The sequence below is a fragment of the Anabrus simplex genome, chromosome 2 (genome assembly GCF_040414725.1).
Source record: "Anabrus simplex isolate iqAnaSimp1 chromosome 2, ASM4041472v1, whole genome shotgun sequence".
NCBI classification, from domain to species: domain Eukaryota; kingdom Metazoa; phylum Arthropoda; class Insecta; order Orthoptera; family Tettigoniidae; genus Anabrus; species Anabrus simplex.
Genome location: NC_090266.1, coordinates 928,594,670 through 928,619,092, shown reverse-complemented (window position 1 = coordinate 928,619,092; position 24,423 = coordinate 928,594,670). Strand labels below are relative to the sequence as shown.

Below are 24,423 nucleotides of genomic sequence, written 5' to 3'. Positions count from 1 at the left end.
GATCTGAGAATTTCGAATGTGATGGTGATGATTATTATTTTGAAGGTATCCACTAAAAGGGAAACGTGTGTTGGGAATTTTCATTGGCAGCCCTGACACTTCAGTGCACAGGCTGAGATTGTGTTCGAGGTGGAGAATCGTTCGTCACGTCTATTTATTTTTGAGTTCACATATTATGATGAGGTAGACACTTGTATTTTTTTTCGAGAGGTAGGCACTTACCGTGTTTCGACTTGTATTCTTTTTGATAAGAGACGTAGTTCCGTCGTGCGTATTTTTTTGTCTGACCAGATCTAGTGTTAAATATCAGAGTTGTTTGAGAATTGCATTTCGCCTGATATGTTAAGGGAGACGTAGTACGACCCACTTTGACGCCCGACGATAGATTTAGGACGTCACGTGTTTATTCTTGGAGTCATTGATGATGAGACGTCCTAGGTCACGCCCGACGATAGGACTTGGAAGGCATCATGTATATACTGATTAGGTTTAGGGTGTACAGATTTCAAGTGAGCCCGACGATAGGTCTGGGATGGTAGCTGTACACACTCAAGTCTCAGTTTAGATGTTCTCTTTTGTTTGTTCTTTTTGGAAGTGGCCTGGAGGAAGGTAGCGGTTACTGTGCGATATGATTTATTGTAGAGGGTCTATGCGAAGCTCTCATTGAGATAACGGGACTGCTGTTGACAAACGAGGGCTGTCCAAGTGTGGGACATCGACCCGATCTAGATTATATTTTTACTGTGTTTCTTCGTGCGTGTTAAGCTGTATGACTTTGAGATGTTAATTTATTTTTACGAACTTCATTGTTTTTCGTTTGATAGTGTGCATATTGACACTCAGTGTTTTAGAATGAGACTTGAGTTGCGAATGCGGTTTCGATTCGTCAGCCAGTGATTTTATTTTATTTTAATCTTGTCATATTTTCATTCTGATTCATAGGTAGAATAAGTAAGTAATCACTTTACCAGTAGTGTGGGGACAGACAGTAAATAGAGAGATCTGTACTGGTAGCATTGTTGTCAAGGGAAAGAATTCCTTAAATTTGTAGTAAATTTTAGCGTGGACTGGTAAATTTATTAAGCATAATAAACCCATTTCTAACCTGAAAATCGGTTCAATAATAATATTTTCAAGTGACTTTTCACTTTTTGATTAACTTCAGTGTTTGGCATTTCTTCTAAATGCATGATTAGTAAGTGTTTCCTGCATTTCGCAGTTTTGTTCCTTTAGAACGACTTAACGTAAGATCCTCCCGGATCCTGTTGTTGTTGGTTCCTTCCGAACAGCCGTTTGGGGTGATGCACGTTTAGCATCGGGACTACCTTATCACTTAAGGGTGTCATGAATGACAAATACATGGTGGAATTTTATTTCAATTGTGAATGATGCCATTAACTTGTAGTGAACACCATGCTTTCCTATAATATTTCGCAACCTATCCAAAGCAACTGATAGTCAGTTTGGTTCGATTAAGGGTCCATTCGGCGGATGTTCCGTATCCGTGAAGGGTATTTGACTGGTGGATAACCTTAATTAAGAGAAAATCAGGCGTTCTACTTGTTGAAAGTCAGATTTTCCACGGATCGTGTGGATTAACTCTCAGTTCTCGTTTGGAATAATAGGTGCCCGGTTTTCAGGTCTTCCCTTTTTCAGTTTTTCAGTTTCGCTGTCCACTAACATATTAGCTTCTCCGAAGCAACTCTTTGACATTGGAAGAAACGAAGTGACGTTATGTAATGTGACTGTGTTTGGAACATTCAAAGTCAATAATTTAATTTTGTTTTATTTTTGTGGCAAGAATGCATATTAAATTAATTATGTTATCATGCTATTTCAGTTTAATAAAAGTTAGTAAGCACATTTTTGCTCCTCATTTCAAGTAGTTAGGCTTTCTTCTGAACCCCATCGTTTGGTTAAGATCGTGACCGAATTTATTCCCGCAACGACCCAAGATTTAAGAGTTCTAAATTGTTCTACTATAGCAGCCGTGGCCGACCAACGATGGAATGGTAAGTTCAAGGGTTCAGTAGAAGTGGCGCCACTTTTATTAAACTGAAAGAGCACTTCTACTGAACCCTTGAACTTACCATTCCATCGTTGGTCGGCCACGGCTGCTACAGTAGAACAATTTAGAACTCTTAAATCTTGGGTCGTTGCGGGAATAAATTCGGTCACGATCTTAACCAAACGATGGGGTTCAGAAGAAAGCCTAACTACTTGAAATGAGGAGCAAAAATGTGCTTACTAACTTTTATTAAACTGAAATAGCACGATAACATAATTAATTTAATATGCATTCTTGCCACAAAAATATAAAAAAAAATTTAATTATTGATTTTTGAAAAGTTCCCAACACAGTCACATTACATCACGTCACTTCGTTTCTTCCAACGTCGAAGAGTTGCTTCGGAGAAGCTAATATGTTAGTGGACAGCGAAACTGAAAAACTGAAAAAGGGAAGACCTGAAAACCGGGCGCCTATTTTCCAAACAAGAACTGAGAGTTAATCCACACGATCCGTGGAAAATCTGACTTTCAACAAGTAGAACGCCTGATTTTCTCTTAATTAAGGTTATCCACCAGTCAAATACCCTTCACGGATACGGAACATCCGCCGAATGGACCCTTAATCGAACCAAACTGACTATCAGTTGCTTTGGATAGGTTGCGAAATATTATGGGAAAGCATGGTGTTCACTACAAGTTAATGGCATCATTCACAATTGAAATAAAATTCCACCGTGTATTTGTCATTCATGACACCCTTAAGTGATACGTTAATCCCGATGCTAACTGTGCATCACCCAAACAACTGTTCGGAAGGAACCAACAACCACATGATCCGGGAGGATCTTACGTTAAGTCGTTCTAAAGGAACAAAACTGCGAAATGCAGGAAACACTTACTAATCATGCATTTAGAAGAAATGCCAAACACTGAAGTTAATCAAAAAGTGAAAAGTCACTTAAAAATATTATTATTGAACCGATTTTCAGGTTAGAAATGGATTTATTATGCTTAATAAATTTACCAGTCCACGCTAAAATTTACTACAAATTTAAGGAATTCTTTCCCTTGACAACAATGCTACCAGTACAGATCTCTCTATTTACTGTCTGTCCCAACACGCTACTGGAAAGTGATTACTTACTTACGTTAACTATGAATCAGAATGAAAATATGACAAGATTAAAATAAAATAAAATACTGGCTGACGAATCGAAACCGCATTCGCAACTCAAGTCTCATTCTAAAACACTGAGTGTCAATATGCACACTATCAAACGAAAAACAGACGTCAAACGAGAAACAATGAAGTTCGTAAAAATAAATTAACATCTCAAAGTCATACAGCTTAACACGCACGAAGAAACACAGTAAAAATATTTAATCTAGATCGGGTCGGTGTCCCATACTTGGACAGCCCTCGTTTATCAACAACAGTCCCGTTATCTCAATGAGAGCTTCGCATAGACCCTCTACAATAAATCATATCATACTGTAACTGCTACCTTCCCCCAGGCCACTTCCACAAAAGAACAAACAAAAGAGAACATCTAAACCGAGACTTGAGCGTGTACAGCTACCATCCCAGACCTATCGTCGGGCTCACTTGAAATCTGTACACCCTAAACCTAATCAGTATATACATGATGCCTTCCAAATCCTATCGTCGGGCGTGACCTAGGACGTCTCATCACCAATGACTCCAAGAATAAACACGTGACGTCCTAAATCTATCGTTGGGCGTCAAAGTGGGTCGCACCACGTCTCCCTTAACATATCAGGCGAACCGCAATTTCCAACAAACCTCCAACAGTAACACTGAATCTGGTCAGACAAAAAAATACGCACGACCGAACTACGTCTCTTATCAAAAGAATGCAAGTCGAAACACGGTAAGTGCCTACCTCTCGAGAAAAAAAAAAATACAACAAGTGTCTACCTCATCATAATATGTGAACTCAAAAATAAATAGACGTGACGAACGGTTCTCCACCTCGAACACGATCTCAGCCTGTGCACTGAAATATTAGGGAAGCAAATGAAAATTCCCAACACACGTTTCCCCTTTTAGTGGATGCCTTCAAAATAATAATCATCACCATCGCATTCGAAATTCTCAGATCGCCTATCATCAATTCCAACCATCTTATCCATGACCTCTCCAATGAACAAATTAAATATAACCCAAACCGTGTGTCCAAAGTGCTCTGTGATCCTGGAGGCCGTACCTTATCTTAACAAAAATCACTGGATGTTTACTACCAAGACCTTTACATTTTACTGGAGTCGTTTTCACTTGGAATCGTTCTATAAATTTACAATGCTTCACATCATAGTCATCTCAAATTCGGATTGATTGCGGAAAACAATACAGCCTGCCTCACACAGCCTGTTCCTAAATACTTCCTCTACAAAAAATGTCTCAACACTCTTTCTCATCGCTTGATTCCAGCGGTAACGCTTCTCTCTCATCTCCACGTACATATAAATCCATCGCTCTCAATCCCTTTTCCTTCAAGACCCTTTTCCATACTTCGATCCCCTGGTGAAAACGACAACCATTATTAAGCACATCTCTGACTTTACTATTATTACGATTTTCGAACCTCAAAAATCCAAGAGCACACATCGACCTTTCGCAATTCAAGTATACACGATGTCTCAAAATTTTCTTCCCATTAATGACTGTGACTCTAACAAATTTCATTGACATTATCTAAATATGCTTACGATCCTTGTAAAAATAACTGGTTAAATGCAATTTGACATAGAAGAATTTCCTTATCCCACGGTAGACATTGTTATTATTATTATTATTATTATTATTATTATTATTATTATTATTATTATTATTATTATTGACCAACATTTCTGAATGCAACTGACACCTGAAATTACAATATTCGCCACGACAAAATTGACACTTATAACGTTCACAAATCCGCACTTTGAATGATATCTCATCTCAACACAAAATTTTAAGCGTCGCATTTTACCGTTCTAGACATGAAATTTACACACTGAAAATTTTCACACGCTGACCAAAATTTACAACGCCTTTCGCCTGATAATTACGCATATCACCCGACAATCATCTGGAAAATTTGGTTAGGACAGACAGTAACTAATTAACTAACTACAACATAATGTAAAATAGACAGACCTGCACATTGGTGACATTCTCAGCATTCTGATTACATCATCTCCAGCAACCTCGCACTTAGCCCATCATTTTCACAGATAACATTTTCATATTTACAAACTCACTCATCCAAACACTACCCTTCACACACACACGAGATTAAAATTACCATAAATAATGCACTTTCTTTGTAACTTGCACCACGAACTTCCCTCGTTCTGCAGTCGACTCTAACTGTCTGATGCGCCTCCCAGAGTGGTTTCTCTCCCCGTTGTTTCAACAAGAACAGGTGTTCGGCCGATAAGGGAGTAGAACTATTTGGAATCGCTTCCCCCAGACCTTCTTCACTTACAAGAGTACAGGAAATGATAAAAATAAAATCTGCTGTGTAATTTTCCACCAGCCTACACCTTCCCAGTTCGTCTGCAAACGTTCACAGTTTCTCCAATCACTTTTCTTCTTAACTAATATATGGACTTTAGCCACGAACATGTATTGAATTATTGTCGGTCAATCTGGCGCGAATTTCTAATGACGACGGGCACGAGCTCCCGCGGCTTCAAGTTCCAGATCGACACTGCAAAATCTACGGTGGGGGGTTTCTTTTATAATTTCCGGAAGGACGCTATCCCCTCTATGAGTCTCGGTGGTGTAATCTGCCAAATTTGCTTCTAATAAACCGATTTTGATAAGACTTGTCCCAGAACTAAGGACAGACTTGCACTTATGTTAGGTGTTAATTTTATAATTTTTCTACACTCACAACATGAGAAATAAATTGTTTCTGCCCGTGCGTTTCGCGCGTTTTTCTTCTGCCCACGACCTTGGCACGTGTAACTAGCTCACTGTTCTCACGCTAACACACACTTGGGCTTAACTGCATCTAAAATTTTCCCTGGTGTCACTACCTCCACAAAGGGTATATGAATAATTTTGCTTATTTATTTCTTCCTTTACTATCTTGTCAAAATCCCTCGTTGTGCAGAATTCATTAATTTAGAAAATTGTCGGGCACTCGAGTTCCACCGAAGTGTCCCGGCAATCCACGAGCTCGCCTTGCGGGAACCTTCCCACGCAACATCGGGCTCTTGGGAGCGCAAAAATGGCTGCCCTCAAACATACAGTAGTTCCTGAATGCCAAATAAATATTTGAGAAAAATAAAAAAAAAAAATTTCTCACCGTAGAATTATGGGTTCAGTATATTGTATAAAAATGAAGAGGAAAGTGTTGGGACAAATACAAACACCCAGTCCCCAAGTCAGAAAATTAATCAGGCGCGATTAAAATCTCCGACTCGGCCGGGAATCGAACCCGGGACCCTCTGAACCGAACGCCTCAACGCTGACCATTCAGCCAAGGAGTCGGGCATAATTATTACTGCAACGACCCTTGCATATTACAGATATACTGTCATTTCGAGTGACAACTGTTTAGCTCCGCGGTGCGTGTCGTGTAAGCTTTTGTTCGGGATATAGTGGTGGGTTCGAACTCCACCTTCGAATGGCCTTGAATATGGTTTTCTGTGATTTCCCATTTTCACGCCAGGCAAACACTGCGCCTGTATCTTAATTAAGGCCATGACTTCTACCCTCCTAGCCCCAGTACTGTCCCATCCATCCATCACTGAAAACTTGCATGTGTTAATCCTGCGTTAAAACGCTAGCAAATGGGTCTTAATGTATGGTAAGAAATTCACAGGGAGGTGTGCTCTATAGATAGACTACTGACAGACACGTTTCTTTAAAGATTACGACGACGATGATGAGGATGATGCAACGTACAGCCATGGAATCACTAACTGGAGGTATCTTTCTCTATAATAAGTTTAACGACAAGGATTTTCCACGCATACTGCAGTAAGTTTGCGTGATCATCCTCATTGGAGACCTTGGCAGGCTAATATGAATATGTCGACCTCGGATCTCTGCGTATTGTAGTTCTTCCTGTACATGTCCCCATGCAAACCAACTTGTGCCATAGCTCCTCATGTCCCGGGACACTTAACCCAAAAATGATCATTACAATTTGCTTTACGTCGCAGCGATACAGATCAGTCTTATGGCGACGATGGGATAGGAAAGGGCTAGGAGTGGGAAGGAAGCGGCCGCGGCCTTAATTAAGGTGCAGCCCCGGCATTTTCCTGGTGTGAAAATGGAAAACCATATTCAGGGCTGCGGACAGTCGGGATCGAACTCACTATCTCTCGAATGCAAGCTCATAACCGCACAGCCACCTCGTTCGGTCCTAACTCAAAACTTACGGAACGTAATCATATAAAATGGTAAGCAATTTCTAATAGTCACCTAGGATTGGAGTTAGCGATTAAAAAAAAAAAAATTGTAACCCATTTGCGAAACATGTATTTTACTTCGTAATCATTAAACGTCGTCCGCCTCTGTCGTATAGTGGTTAGCGTGATTAGCTGCCACCCCGGGTTCGATTCCCGGCTCTGCCGCAAAATTTGAAAAGTGGTACGAGGGCTGGAACGGGGTCCACTCAGCCTCGGGAGGTCAACTGAGTAGAGGTGGGTTCGATTCCCACCTCAGCCATCCTGGAAGTAGTTTTCCGTGGTTTCCCACTTCTCCTCCAGGCGAATGCCGGGATGGTACCTAACTTAAGGCCACGGCCGCTTCCTTCCCTCTTCCTTGCCTATCCCTTCCAATCTTCCCATCCCTCCACAAGGCCCCTGTTCAGCATAGCAGGTGAGGCCGCCTGGGCGAGGTACTGGTCATACTCCCCAGTTGTACCCCCCGACCAAGAGTCTGAAGCTCCAGGACACTGCCCTTGAGGCGGTAGAGGTGGGATCCCTCGCTAAGTCCGAGGGAAAAACCGAACCTGGAGGGTAAACGGATGATGATGATGATGATGATGATGAATCATTAAACGTCACGTGACTCAAATAGTTCCGTCCGTTGTGATCTCAAGTTGTCAACTAGACAGACCAACTTGAAACATTTTTTATCTGCGTTGTAAGTAGCGTTAGTATAGCACTTTTGGCTGTGGTGCAGCAGGAAGATGTTCCTTACAAAAAGTATTGGTTTCCTTAGATAATTAAATTGGTTTTATTTTCGGGAATGGGTTCCTAAACAAGACTTTATCCACCCAGTTCAGTCTTCAAACCCTTGGACTTCCTCAGGATACACAGTTACAAACGCCATAATAAAATGAGTAATGATAAATGATTTATGTATTGGAATTAAAATACAGGACCGATGTCTAGGATGTTCCTAGTTTGTAAATGAAACAATAAGACCCTGTCATATTTTATTTATTTACAGAATTTTGATGATTATCCCGGAGGTGTCGTGGAACATCATGGGTACAGTGTGGGCATTTACGAACATGGTGCAATGTCGCAGTTCAGAAAATTTCACGGCATCTGTTACTGAAGGTAAGAGCATGGAACAATTGATGCCAGTACGTAAATTAACAACGATATTTCCGAATGTATGCCACATCACAAGTATGTTTATACTACGCCAATCAACTGAGAAAATAACTGTAATTGTTATAGTGTTGTGATCTTACATACATATAGGCAAGGGAATCTCGGTGTTCACTGTATTTCGTTACATTAAAGACTAGATTTGTGTCTTTTATTGTTGTAGGATATTCAATCGACTCGTGTCAGGAGAATTATTTCAGCTCAGCAAGTTGGCTGCGCGATTCGGACGTGAAGCTTTTAGCTTCCATTCGGTAGATGGTGGGTTAGAACCCCACAGTCGGCAGCCCTGAAAAGAGTTTTCCGTGGTTTTCCATTTCCACACCTGGCAATTGCTGGAGCTGTAACTTAATTAAGGCCACGGTCGCCTCCTTCCCAGCCCTACCCTACACTGAGTCGGTGCGACATAAAACCAGCAGAAAAAAAAATAATTATTTTAACAGGTGTGTCGCCATTATGAATAGAAATGGAGTTATGGCCCTACAAATTTTCTAGGACAAATAAGAACCAGGGCTCGCTGCCATATACTTGACGTGCTAGTAGTCCACAGCACACATATTGGCTGAAGGATTATCGTAATGCAGAATTCAGTGAAGTCAGTTTTAAGTAGGTAGTGAACACTGTAATACAGTGCACTATAGAAATGTCCGGCTCCTTGGCTAAATGGCGGCGTAGTGGCCTTCAGTTCAGAGGGCCTCGGGTACGATTCCTGGCCGGGTCGGATATTTTAACCTTAAATGATTAATTCCCTAGCTCGGAGACTGGATCTCTGTTCTGTCCTCAACATCCATACAACTCGTACACAGCTCCTCCTTCAATTGCTTGTGGTTTCCTGCACACGGCAGATGCCGCCCACCCTCGTTGGAGGGTCTGCCTTACAAAGGCTGCACCAGGCTAGTAATTATTATTATTATTATTATTATTATTATTATTATTATTATTATTATTATTATTATTATTAATATGACGTAGCGTACCTGGGGAAACCCTACAGTAGGCTGCTATAATGCGTTGTTACATGTCTTCGCATTGAATGTCCTTGGAAGTTACTCCATATGCCATCGAAAGAAGGCAGATCGGAAGTCTGGGCTGGCGAATTAAAGCATCCGCCATGTCCCGTTCAACTTTTACCATACATTCGGTCTAATCTTAATATTGTGAAGTAAACCCGAGTCACTATATGTACAGTATGTCCAACCCCTGTATCGTATCTCTACGGGCTCAGATATGAAGTGAGATGAATATTCTTGGCGATTTTTTACGACCGGAAACCCTTCCTGACTTCAACCTCATCAGTTTTTATTGTTTTGAAAACTGGCTTTACGCGCACCGACACAGATAGGTCTTATGGCGATAACGGGATAGGAAAGGGCTATGAGTGGGAAGGAAGTGACCGTGGCCTTAATTAAGGTACAGCGCCAACATTTTCCTAGCGTGAAAATGGGAAACCACGGAAAACCATCTTCAGGGCTGCCGACAGTGTGGTTCGAACCCACTATCTTCCGAATGAAAGCTCACAGCTGCGCTCCTCTACGGAACAACCAGCTCGCTCTTTATCAGAGGAATTAATGGCATGAAAATAATGACGTGATATATGATAGTAGGAACGGAGAGGGTGAAACCCGGTGCTGGCACATAACCTACTCCTGGTCGAAGAGCACCAAGGGGTGTGCTCAAGACTATGTCCACATCGACGGACGAATCGCCATTAACAGCGTCACATGCCATCACTCCACTGCGGAGAGGTTTGGAATTGAATCTGGGCTTTTGGCAGGCAGTCTAGAGATCAGAAATTTTATACCACCAACTATCATGTACCCTCCTGCCAACATTCTAATGGTGAATATTTTTCGACTCGAACCGGCTAACCACGGTGTGACCATACATACATAAATACATACATACATACATACATACATACATACATACATCACGCCTTAACGATCATGGTTACCAAGCGGGTTATTCCGTTTAAGAATACAGGGCAATTCAAAATGATGGACCCGATTCCATAATTTATTCTATGAAATCTAATGAGCATATCATACTGTGAGATATGCGCAAGGAAAGGCAAACTCTCAAAGTTTAGTTGAGTTTAGATTTCATCCCACGTGGTTTCATTTTCAGCCATTACGAGCGCGCAGGAAGCGGGTAAAGAAAATGACTGCAGCTGGAGAGCAGAAGTCGCTCTGTGTGCTTGATTACCATGTAAACAAGGCATTTCCGTAGCAGGTATGGAAGAGACCCACCTACTGGAGAAGCCATTCGTGCGTGGTATGCAAAATTCAGAGACACGGGCTGCATCTGTAAGCGAAAGTCGACTGGCCGTCCTTCGACCGGGGAAGAGACAGTGGAACGTGTTCACGACAGTTTCGTGCGGAGTCCGCAGAACTCCACCTACCGGGCAGCGAGGCAACTTGAACTTCCACAGGCAACTGTTTGGCGCAGTCTGCGGAAACGTTTACGAATTCGGGCCTTAAGGGATACTGATTATGCTGCTCGAGCGTCCTTCTGTGCTGATTTTCTCGCATTAATGGAAGAGGATGGATTCTCCGAAAGGGCAATTTTCAGTGATGAAGCGACTTTTCACTTTTCCTGGACTGTGAATGGACACAACGTAAAGATCTGGGGAACTTCTAATCCCCATCAAGTTGTGGAACACCAACGCGATTCTCCCAAGGTGAATGTGTTTTGTGCCATTTCTCATAAGGTTTATGGACCCTTTTTCTTCATTGAACCTACTGTGACAGGAAATGTTTTTCTTGGTATACTGCAACAGTGGCTCCTGCCATAGCTCGAAGAGGATAGTGCAGATTTCATCCTTCAACTGGATGGTGCCCCTCCGCATAAACATGGCAACGTTCCGAGCCATCTCAACGAGACATTGCCACAACGCTGGATAGGTCGTGCATCTCAGGAGAATCGAACTCTCATTCGTTGGCCACCGCGTTTCCCCGACTTAAGCCCATGTGATTTCTTCTTGTGGGGTTTCGTAAAGGATCATGTTTGCGTACCACCTCTTCCACTAACATTGGACGACCTTAGTGCCCGCATCACAGCAGCCATCGCAGAGATTGGCCGCGACACACTACACAAGGTTTGGCAGGAGATAGACTATCGGCTTGATGTATGTCGTGTTACGCGAGGTGCTCACATAGAACACTTGTGATATGACTGAAAAAAACTTTTAGACTTTACCGTTCTTAGCACATATCTCACGTTACGATATGTTTATTAGATTTCACAGAATAAATTTATGAAATCAGGTCCATCATTTTGAATTGTCCTGTATATTTCCTATTAAGACGAGATCACACATTTTCTTTGAGGCAGCCCGTGATTTGTATCATCTTGTACATTTAGGCACGTGCATTCGAAATGTTATTGCTTGTATTGGATTACCATTCCTTATTTCAATATTTTATTCAACGCGGTGGGCAACGAATGAGAATTTGACAGCGCTTGAGAGACCTAAATAGGAACAAGGCACCTGGAATTGATAACATTCTCTCTGAATTACTGACTGCCTTAGGAGAAACCAGCATGACGAGGTTATTCCATTTAGTGTGTAAGATGTATGAGACGGGAGAAATACCATCCGATTTTCAGCAAGAAGGAGAGGAAATTAAAAGTGTGAAACCTACCGTACCATTAGTTTAGTACATCATGCCTGCAAAATTTTAACACGTATTATTTACAGAAGAATGGAAAGACAAGTTGAAACTGAGTTGGGAGAAGATCAATTTGGCTTCAAAAAAAAAAAAAAAAAAAGGTTGAAACACGTGAAGCAATCCTGACTTTACGTCTGTTCTTAGAGGATCGAATTAAGAAGGACAAGCCCACATAGATGCCGTTCGTAGATCTTGAAGAAACGTTAGATAATGTTAATTGGACCAAGCTATTTGTGATTCTGAAAGTGATCGGGATCAGATACCGAGAACGAAGAATTATCTACAATCTGTATAAAAATCAGCCTGCAGTGATAAGAATCGAGGGCTTTGAACAAGAAGCAGCAATCCAAGAAAGGAGTGAGGGAAGGTTGCAGTTTGTCCCCAGTACTTTTCAATGTTCATATAGAACAGGCAGTAAAGGAAACCAAAGAGGAATTTGGTAAGGGAATCAGAGTCCAAGGAGACGAAATTAAAACCTTGAAATTTGCTGATGATATTGTTCTTTTATCTGAGATGGCAGAAGATCTGGAGAAATTGCTGAATGGTATGGGCAGAGTCTTGGGTAAGGAGCACAAGATGAAAATTTTCTTCTTTTGCTACCGCTTTTTCCCACACCTGCGGGGTCGCGTGTGCGAACTGCGTCAGACAAGTGAATTTGGCCCTGTTTTACGGCCGGATGCCCTTCATAACGCCAACCCTATGTGGAGGGATGTAATCACTATTGCGTGTTTCTGTGGTGGTTGGTAGTGTGGTATGTTGCCTGAATATGATGAGAAGAGTGTTGGTACGGACACATACACCCAGTCCCCAAGCCAGAAGAATGAATCAGAAGCGATTAAAATCCCCGACACGGCCGGGAATCGAACCTGGAACCCTCTGACCATTCAGCCAACGAGTCGGACTAGTACAAGATGAAAATAAATAAGTCCAAAACAAAAGTAATGGAGTGCAGTCGAACGAAGTTGGAAATACTAAATTAGGAAATGAAGTCTTAAGGAAGCGGACGAATATTGTGGGGTTTTTTTTAGTGGCTTCACGTCGCACCGACACAGATCGGTCTTATGGCGACGATGGGAGATGAAAGGCCTCGGAGTTGGTAGGAAACGGCCGTGGCCTTAAATAAGGTACAGCCCCAGCATTTTCCTGGTGTGAAAATTGGAAACCACGGAAAACCATCTTCAGGGCTGCCGACAGTGGGATTTGAACCCACTATCTCCCGGATGCAAGTTCACAGCCGCACGCCACTAACCGCACGGCCAAATAGCCCGGTGACGAATGTTGTTACTTCGGTAGTGAAATAACTAACGATGGCAGACGTAAGGAGGTCATAAAATGCAGTCTAGCACAAGCAAAGGAGGCCTTTCTTGAGAAAAGAAATTTGCTCATTACGAACATTGATATAGGAATTAGAAAGACGTTTTTGAAGACTTTCGTCTGGAGCGTGACATTGTATGGAAGTGAAACATGGACGATAACTAGCTCAGATAGAAAGAGAATAAAAGCTTTCGAAATGTGGTGTTACAGAAGAATGCTGATGGTGAGTTGGATAGATCGAATCACGAATGAAGAGATAATGAATCGAATTGATGAGAGGAGATCGATTTGGCTAAATTTGACCAGAAGAAGGGATAGAATGTGAGGGCACATCTTAAGAGCCCAGGACTTGTGTATTTGGTTTTTGAAGGAAGTGTAGGCGGTAAGAACGCTAGGGGAAGACCAAGGTATGAATATGACAAGCAGGTTAGAGCAGATGTAGGATGCAGCAGTTACGTAGAAATGAAAAGTTTAGCACAGCATAGGGTGGTATGGAAGCGGGATCAAATCAGTCTATGGACTGACGACTCAGACAACATTTGACGATATCCACCCCACCCCCCATCTTCTAATACGACAGAAAGATGTACCAAACTACAAACATTGTTGAGGTAGGCCTAAATGTTGATTTGTCTGAAAAGATTACGTGACTTCCAGTCTTCACTCAACGCAGAAAATGCAAGCCGGTAACGCTTATAGTTATTAGGGAGACCTCTATTTTACCAGCTCCTCGACATTCGAGGCTGGCATCGGTTGCGGACAGTCTGAGAACATCGCCACTTACTTAAACTGGACGGGATTCAAGAAAGGATTCTCTTCTTCTGGAACAACCACCAAGTTGGTTGCCCTCCACAGAGTAGAAACCCATCGGAAACCTGGCCTTCGGGCTTCGGCGCTGTCGAATTTCCTTTGCCAAGCTCTTATCTGCTGTACATCTGGATACGGCGAGATGAAACGTCGCATCTGACAGCTGCTTAACGACCATTAAAACATATTGTTGAGTCTATAAATATAGTAAGGAAGTGACATGGTTGTCTCATAATGCTGAAGCGTGCACCAAATCGGTGACTTTCGGCTCATTCCACTGTATTAGCCCTAGGAATTGTCAGCATAGCAGTAAAACTGATTTCTGTAGTCATTTTCATTATCAAAGGGACTGATGACCACACAGTTTTGCATCATAAGCCGTTTGTGCTATTCTTCATGTGTATTTCTCTATTACTCGAAATTCGGTTACACGAATTTCTCGATTTCTTGAAGCAAATATGTCCTCCCTTGAAGCCAAAAATATTCGTACTCTGTAACTCGAATTTTGTGCAACATTAACTGTGCAGTATGGCATTTGTGGTTTGTGAGGAACAGTTAACAAGTGATGCTGGGAGCTAATATGACGGGAACCGAAAAACTAAAACTTCTAGTGATCGGAAAATCGGCGAAGCCTCGCTGTTTCTCGGGTGTGAATTAATTACCGTTCACGTACGAAAGCAACCCCAAAGTCGCGGATGACAAGTTCCATTTAATAATCTCGGCTGCGTGGTATTGACGAGAAGTTTCAACGTGAAGGGAGGAAAGAGTAACCGTAAAAACAGAAGTGATTAACGGATTTTTTTCCAAAGGTGTTAACCGAGGTATGTTTCTTGATTCACTTCTGTACGTACTGTATCCTGTCTCTAAAAAGTTACTATAAGTGTTATAATTAAAGTGATGCCATAAACTAGAGTCTGTTTGTATATTTTAAGTAGGCCTACTATTAAACATAATGTATTCAGTATAAGCCCGTAGATACATATGATACAATTATGTGTTAATACATGCTCAAAAACGACATTATCTGTATCTCGAAATTTCGATAACTCTAAATAAAATTTACCTTTCGAGGTGATTCGAGATATCGTGGTTCCACTGTATTTCCAAGTAAGCGATGCTCGCCGTTGATGGACTAGCGGTAGAAATTCAAATTCGTGATTATATCTATTATAGCTCGTATGATAAATATATATCAAATGTGAACGATTTGAAATTATATTTTCTATTTTTTATTATGTACAGTTTTTAGATGAACGAATATTTCCAGAGATATTTGGAAATTTGTGAAAAAATGTTCAAATCGCGAAAATCTCCATTATTATTCTTCGAACGGTTGAAACGCATGAAACATAAAGTATTGAAAATTATATAAAGCATTGTAACGATTCAAATCCCGTTACAAGATGATATCTGTATTATTATTATTATTATTATTATTATTATTATTATTATTATTATTATTATCGTTTCAGCCATCTATGGGCTACGATTACGCAACTTCCATTGCTTTCTCAAGTTCTTTCTCCTGCCTCTTTCGCCAGTATTCCTTCATCCGTTGGCTTGCTCCTGCTCGTTCTTCTGCCGAGAATACTCTATTCTTCCTCGTTTTCTCATCAGCTAGGTCCTTCACCTCCGCAACTCTCTGCCTGAAGATTTTTCTGTTTGTTATATCTTCTGCCGTGATCCCACATTTTTCTAAATCTCGGTGGACTTCTTTTACCCATGGGACTTGTGTCTTCCTGTTCTCCTGGAAGGTGAGGATCCTGTTGGCGAGTCTCTCGGATCCCATCCTTTTAATATGTCCGTAGAACGTCAATCTCCTCATTTTCATTGTGGTGGTGATGTTTTCAAATTGTTGGTATTGTTCTCGGTTTGGTCTCATGCTAAACGTAAACTTGTCTGATGATTTAAATGGGTCCAAGGATCTTTCTAAGAAACTTTCTTTCTTTCTTTCTTTTTTTCTTTCTTTCTTTCTTTCTTTCTTTCTTTCTTTTCCAAATCTGAGAGTCCCTTCGTGGCTATTGTCTCAGCTGCGTATAAACATTCAGATTTGACTATCGTGCTGTAGTGCTTGAATTTGGCCTGGTAGGAGAATGACTTAGATTTGTAGGTGTTCTGACATAATCTAAACGCAGTTTCCATCTTTCTTGCACGTTCTTGAATTGCTGCTTTCTCGTTCATGTTTGGAGTCAAAATCTCTCCTAGGTACTTGAATTTTGTAGCTCTTTTGATGTCACCGAACTTCGTCCTCATTGTCCAGGTCAAAATATATTTGCAATCCTGTTTTGTCTGCTGTTTCTTTGAGGATTCAATCTGCTTAATTGCAATTTGCAAATTCTCTGCAAAAAAGACTGTATCATCTGCAAATGCGAGGCATTCAAATTTAAGCCCAGTTCTCTTGTAACCTAATCTAATTCCATTTGGAAAGTTGAATTTGCTCATTTCTTTTCACCATTCCCTGATAACTTTCTCTAAAACACAGATGAACAAAATTGGAGAGAGGTCATCTCCTTGTCTCAAACCTGTTTTGATTTCAAAGGGCTCTGGCAGTTCTTCTAAAAATTTTACCTGCGATCGTGTGCTTTTTTTTGTGTTTGATGCATCAAGGTTGTTATCTTATTGTCTATTCCAAATTCCTTAAGCACTTCCATTAGTGTGTCCCGTCTATGGAGTCGTATGTTTTTTTGAAATCCACGAATGTCATTATCACTTTCTTATCTGCTGCTAATGTCTTAGTTTTGATTAAGGTCTTAATGGTAAAAATCTGTTCTGCCCATGACCGCCCCTTTCGAAAGCCAGCTTGATATTCTCCTAATTGTTTATCTGTATGTCCTTCTATCCTACGCTTGAGTGCTATAGAAAGTATCTTGCAGGCTACTGGCAAAAGTGATATCCCTCTATAACTTAGTTATTGACATTCATTCTGTCTCCTTTCTTGTGCAGGGGGTGGATGATAGCCTCCCTCCATTCTTCTGGGATCTCTCCTGTGGACCAGATCTGTTGAAAGAGTGTTTCAAGTTGTTCCAGGAAGTTATCCCCTGCATATTTCAGAAGTTCAGCAACAATTAAGTCCTTGCCAGATGCTTTGTTATTTTTCAAGCTTTTGATGATCTCCATTTTATTTCGTTCTTATCTGGCGGGGTTGATTCATGCAGTGTGCTTTCTGGTTTCTGGAACGTCAGTTTTTCTTGAGGTGGATCACGGTTGAGCAGTTATTTGAAATATTTAGCCAAGTGTTTACAGTTCTGTTTGTTGCTCCTAATCAGCTCACCTTGATCAGTTTTGAAACAAATGTTGGGTGACGAGTACCCCGAAGTTTGCCTTAAACGTCAGATAGAAGTTCCTGGTGTTGTTTTTCTTGAAATTCTCTTCTCTCTCTCTCAGCTGGTCTCTTTCGAACCTTCTTTTGGCATTCTTGAACACCTTTGCTGTCCTTTTCCTTTGGATCTTAAATTCTTGGAAGTTCTGTTTGTTGGAGTTCCACTTGTTCCATGCTTCTGATCGTCTTCGTAGAGCATCTTCACACTCATCATTCCACCATAAATGTTTCTTCTTCTTAGCAAGAAAAATTGTTTCGCTGTTTCCTGAATCTTTCGAGCCATTTTGTCCCACTCATAGGACTCCAACGTGTCGAGTTCTTTCTGATATTTCACTACTATTTCTTCGCTACTTTGAGTTCTTCAATTCTGTACTTCTGTATTCTGGGGGGTTTCTTTCTACGGTTACAAGATGTGGGCTTCACTTTTATCCTTGTTAGATAGTGGTCGGAATCAAAATTAGCACCTTTTTGCTCTCTGACATTCATTATTTCCTTTGGGCTGGTGGTCGCTACATGGTCAATTTGGAATTCTCCTAACATGGAGTTGGGAGCTCTCTTGAACTGAGTGGACATGATTTTTATGCCAAATGATTCACAAACATCTATCAGTCCTTCATCATTTCTGTTTGTCCTTTTGTGAGCCGTGTATGTTCCAACGATGTTTCGAAATTTTTTCTCTTTTCCAATCTGAGCATGAAAATGTCCCATCAAGATCTTGACACGTTTTTCTGCGGTTCTGAACAGTTCTTCTTCAAGTTGTGACCAAAATTCTTCTACTTTCTCTGGATTCTTTCTGTTATCTTCATTAATTGGAGCATGAACATTGAAGATGGAGTACAATTTGTTTCCACTTCTGAGAGTTAGTACTGACAGTCTGGGAGATGGAGATCTGAAGTCTACCATAGATTCTGTTAGAGTTGTGAATAAAGAAGGCTGTCCCGAGTATTAACACTGGATTCTTGGTTTTCTCTGACTTCTTAACTTTGATAGCTGGCCGTCCTTTCAGTATTCTGTAGTTTCCAATAGCCGACACTTCATCTGAAATCAATTATTATTATTATTATTATTATTATTATTATTATTATTATTATTATTATTATTATTATTATTATTATTATTATTATTATTATTATTATTATTTCATCTGTGATATTATTACTATTATTGTAACGATTATTATTGCTCAATTCAATTCTGCAATGCTTGTCGCTTGCGGGATTATAGTCAAATTGTTACGTATATAGGCCTATGTGTGTGTAGATTAACACTAAAAACATGTACAGTAAGAGTTGCTGTATATCAGATTTGGATGTAGTGTGTGCAATAACTTGTGACATTGTAATATTTCGAAATACTGCTGGCGTTAATGCCGAGTCATCGCTACGTCTTCGTATGCATTTAGCGGTGAGCTCACTTTCTTTGAGTTACCCAGGGTGCCGCGGGCGATTTCACCATAGGGTGTAACATTTGTCGCGAGGTGGGAGTAGATCTTAGTTATTCCTGGAGATTGCGTAGGTGTGTCAACCAATGTCTATAAAGGGTGGCTGTATATTGTAGCGTCAGTCATTATTCAATTGGAAACAGAGGCCACATTTGGTCGGAGAGTGAACGAGATGGAGATGCCTCAGTCGGTCATTAAGTCAACGGGAGTCTACGGGAAGGAGAGGACTCAGTGAGTCATTAGTCATTGGTCTTTGAGAGAGTGAGGCCACAGTTGGTCGGTCACTTGGTTGAAGATACGGACGGGAAGGCTTACCACGAAGTCATAGAATTATAGACTTTCCAAGAAGTCATCACATGGATACTTAGTCATCAGTGAAACAAAAAGGATACATCACCAAATTAGGCTTGATACATCTACAGCAAATACCAATTCAAAGGAAGACGTCGTAATTACACTCAAAGTGTTGAAGGTACAGTCAAGTGAACCAGTGAGGGATAAATTTCATGTATAATTGTTTAATGTCCGGTCAAGAAGAATTCAAATTCATGCCTAGTTTCTTTCAGTTGCAATGTCATAATTTTATATTCTCATCTGTTTTAATCACAGCAGTTCTTGCTATTTTTATTGAAATTATTTCAAGAATATATTTTGATATATCAAACTAATCAATCGTTTTATTTAAACAGTAAAATTTCTTAACCTCACATTTAATGGGGAAACCGAAGGCCAATCTCTTTTTCCCAGATCTTATATGGTATGTTGTCACAAGTAAGCTTAATACCCCACACCTTTTTAGTATTAAATATTCTCAATGTGGCGCCACAAAGTGGTGTACGAATAAATTCAGAACTTGTTCTGAATGACAGCATATCATTATTTTCGGAAGAGTATGCACATTTTAGCCAACGGAAGTATTACCGGTAAATGTCAGGAGTATAATTTTGTGATATATATTTGTATTTTGGTGGCATGTCAAGGGATTTGAAAAGGGAAATTAATGTGAGATCGCGTACTATTAATAGTGAACCAAAGATGGACAAGGAAGACAATGACAAGTTACGTGACGAGGAGGTCGCTGCTTCTAAGAACATCCAAGGTGACGTTGAGAGTAGTGAGCAGATGAACACGGTGGAAGGTTCTGAGGTAATTCAGGAAAGTGCAGAAGTTGGGAAGCACACTGAAACTCAAAAGGAAGTCGCGGGGGGGGGGATGAACCAAGATTTTATAAATTTGCTGATGGCCAGATTTACCGAGTTCAGTAGTAGAATGGAAGAAGTGATTGGTAGCTCTAGTAAGATGGAGAAAAAGATTGGTACTATTTATGAAAATCGTAATAAACAGATTAACTCCATAAGTAGTAAAATGGAAGAAATAATTGGTAGTAGTAACGAAAATTGTAATGCGACCATTAGTAAAATAGATAAGATATTAGAAATAAATGATCAAACACCTAAGTTAGAAATTAAGTCAAAAGAAGAGTGTGTTGAAATTGAAGGTGATATGGAGTTGAGTCGGAGCGATCTTCATATTCAGACCGAGCAAGTCAAGGAAATATGTACAGAGGACAATAACAATATCGTACAGTTAAGTAATAAGTTGTCAGAAACATTTAGTAATCGGGAAGAAATTCATGAGGTAGTCGAGAAAAGACTGGACAAGATTTACAATGCAGTTGGTGAAGATACGAGGGAACAGATTAGTAGAAATGAACAAATTGAAAGCAAGCTTGTGGAGGTCACTGAACTACGGAACGAACAGGAAACGCTATCACAGCAGGTTAGAGAGAGAGAGGAATCATTGCAGGAGGAAGTGAGAATAGTGGAAGGGAATGCTGAGAGAGTAGCGGAAGAAGAAGTTTTGAGTTGCCAGAGAGTGCAACGGCAAGAATTTAGAGGTGAGACGGCGAGAGAGGTGGCAGTGGCAAGTCTTTTGTTCAGTAGGGATCGTGATTTACCTAGGTTTTCTGGAAAACAGTTCAATCCTATATAATTTGTAAAACTAGTTGAGAACAGATTTGCAAGTAAGTTGAGGAATAATGTTATGTGTTGGAGATTTTGTCGAATGTTTTTATCGGTGAAAGTAAAATATGGTTTCGAGTGTACTGGGATAATATGTCTAATTTGGGAGAATTTAAAGAGAAGTTCATTGACAGGCTTTGGGAGGAATGTGTGCAAGTGCGCGAGAGGGAACGCATGATGTCTGGGGAAAGTAGTATAGTAGTGAGAGGGGGGGGAAGGTTAGCCGAGTATCAGAGGAGATCCGCAGAGGATTGATAGGTGTGGCGATGGTGATAGGGGTCAGAAGAGTAACCAGAGAGAATCTGAAGATGGGAGGCGTATGGATCTGAGTTATGAGAGAGAGATTATGACAAGCCGAATATGAATGTTATCCAAGTGTCGTTATCGAGCCAGACTAACGCACAGGGAATCGGGTAAAGTAAGTTACGTGAACAGGCAGAAGGTAGAAGTTGAACAGGCATGTAGTATAAGTAGTTATGTAGTGAAAGTAGATTTAAGAGTACAGTGTGATCGTGACCTAAGTAATGTTAAGTGAGATATTTAAGTAATGACGTAGTCGTAGATAATGAAGTAATTAAGGGTAGTAGTAAGTTAGACGTAAGAAGTGATCTGTTATGTGATGTAAGTACTTATAATACTGAGAATATACTGTAAGTAGTGAGGTAGTAACTCCGACGATAGCAATTAAGATATGGAGAAGGTAAGTGAAGGTACTATTAGATATTATAACAGCCGGTGGGTAAGTCATAGTGAGTCGATAAGATGATAGGGGTAATAATCAAGATTAAGATAATTGTAAGTTTCAGCCATGCATTGTTGTACAAAATCTTGTGTATTCAGTTATTTTAGGAGCTAACTTGGTTGCAGATCATGGAAGTAGAATAGATTTTGATTCAGGTAGTGTGTGTTTGTTCTGGGAGAAAACTAGCAAAGAAGTACGTGTTAATTATGATGGTCTGAGTTAAGTGTGTTGGTGACGTGTGTTCTATTAAATATAAGACAGGTGAGTGAAGATGTTCCTAGTGAGAGGAAATGTTCTGACGTGTGTCACGTGTCTATACGACCAGGATCCGAGGGATAGTCGGCATGAGGCAGTGGCGTGAGGTAATTTGAGTGGATTGTGTTCGATGTTAGGTAAGCATCGAAATGTATTTAGTGGTAAATCGGGAAGAACACGCATATGAACATAAATTTGTTGTACATGATTATTCACCATTGTGGGAGGTAAGTACCCCATTAAACTTAAATGTGCTAGTGAAGTCTAAGAACAAATAAACATTATGCTGGATTACGGAATAATTGAACCATCTTGTAGCCATAGTATTAATCCTTTAATTGTTGTTGCCAAGAAGGGTGTGATCTATTGAGATATGTAAGTTAATAAGGGTAAAATTGATTCAGTTTGAGTGACAGACTGCTACTCAGAGTTCCATTTTCATCATCTGCAGAGGTGAGAAATATGTCTAAATTCTTTCTTTTGTATCAGGGGTATTTCACGATTGTGAACCGTATCTGGAAGTGTGCACATTCCTTAAAAATCAGGAAGGGAAGATTTTCGGTGCTTATAACATAAAAAATTTAAAGTACTTCACGTGAGATTTGTTGAGATAAAAATCAGATGATTAATTTTTGTGAGAAACAGGCAAAATAAAACTAGAATCTGTGAATTTGCGTGTGAACCAAGTGTCGTATTGGTGCATTGGAAGAACAAGTGCTACATTGTCGTGTATTGTACGACAGAACCCGAGACATTGGACAGTTAACTGTGATGACAATATGCAAGAAAAGTTCTCATATATAAGTTATTTTTCATAAAACGTTTTGATATGTTAAAAAAAGGAATGTTGTAGAATCATTTAAAATTATTTGTATGTGTTAAATTAAGTGCTATACTCTTGTGAATTGTATGAGAGGGAGAGAATGGGACAGTGAAGAGTTATCTACGATGACAATGTGCGAGAAAAATTCTCATATATGTGATATTTTATAGAATGTATGGATGTTGAAAAAGAAAAACATTGTTGTATACTCATTTAAAGTGTTTATATGTGTCAGTTAGATATGTCATTTTGTTCATAAATCAATCGATTCTTTGTTCTTCGATTTATTTATGAGGGTGGCGAATTGTAACGGTTCAAATCCCGTTACAATATGATATCTGTATTATTATTATTATTATTATTATTATTATTATTATTATTATTATTATTATTATTATTATTTCATCTGTGATATTATTACTGTTATTATTATTGTTCAATTCAGTTCTGCAATGCTTGTCGCTTGCGTGATTGTAGTCAAATTGTTACATATATATGTGTGTGTGTGTGTGTGTGTGTGTGTGTGTGTAGCAGGGGCGTATATAAGGGGCCTGCCCCCCCCCCCCCCCCGAAAAAATGTATAAGCCTTGAAGAACCGGACCAAAATGATGGGAATTTTCGATCGTTGTTGAGATTCCGAGCCAACAGTTAGCAGTTTATGTGCCATACCTGGACGATTTCTGTAACTCACTAAAATAATGCTTTGAATCTCACAAGGAAATAGTTGCATCCTTACAAAACATCCTTCCACAATTGTGTATCGTAACAGATTTCGGTTCATTGGAGGCTGCTTTTAGTTTCTACGTAGGAAATCTGTCACATAAAGAGATTGTGCAAAGTGAGTTTATGTTGTGGAAAGAAAAGTGGAGTCAGGAAAATCCTTCAAATCTTCCCAAAATGGCTGTAAGTTCTCTAGAAAAATGTGACAAGACTTTCTTCCCCAACATTTATACCCTTCTCAAATTACTCACCGTTCTTCCTGTTTCTATCGCAACCGTAGAAAGAACTTTCTCTAGCCTAAGGAGACTGAAGACTTACTTAAGGAACAGCACATCTGAAAGTAGGCTTAACGGGCTTGCTTTACTCTCTATCCACAGAGACATTATAGTTGGTGATGAAGAAGTTCTTGATAAGTTTGCAAGTGTACCAAGAAACCTGGACTTCGTTTTGTAACCATTGGTGTACTGTATGTATGTATGTATGTATCAGCCCAAATCAGTGTTTCCTTTTTCCTTTCTAAAGTGTTTGAAATCGTCTGACCTCTTAAAAATTACTTAATCTAACCTTACATCAATCTTGGCCCCCCAAAAATATATTATATATTATTATTATTATTATTATTATTATTTCATCTGTGATATTATTACTATTATTGTAACTATTATTATTGCTCAATTCAATTCTGCAATGCTTGTCGCTTGCAGGATTATAGTAA

At 40.0% G+C, this 24,423-nt stretch overlaps 1 protein-coding gene across 5 annotated transcripts in view; it reads left to right on the top strand.

Annotated features, from left to right (window-relative positions):
* The window catches only part of LOC136863192 (diacylglycerol lipase-beta), a 575,063-nt gene that overhangs the window by 414,783 nt on the left and 135,857 nt on the right, over positions 1-24,423 (top strand). For all 5 annotated transcript variants that reach the window (XM_067139553.2, XM_067139552.2, XM_067139549.2 and 2 more), the window contains one exon: positions 8,432-8,544. In XM_067139553.2, the coding sequence (XP_066995654.2) occupies positions 8,439-8,544 (106 nt within the window). In that variant the 5' untranslated portion in view covers positions 8,432-8,438. The remainder of the gene's footprint in view (positions 1-8,431; positions 8,545-24,423) is intronic.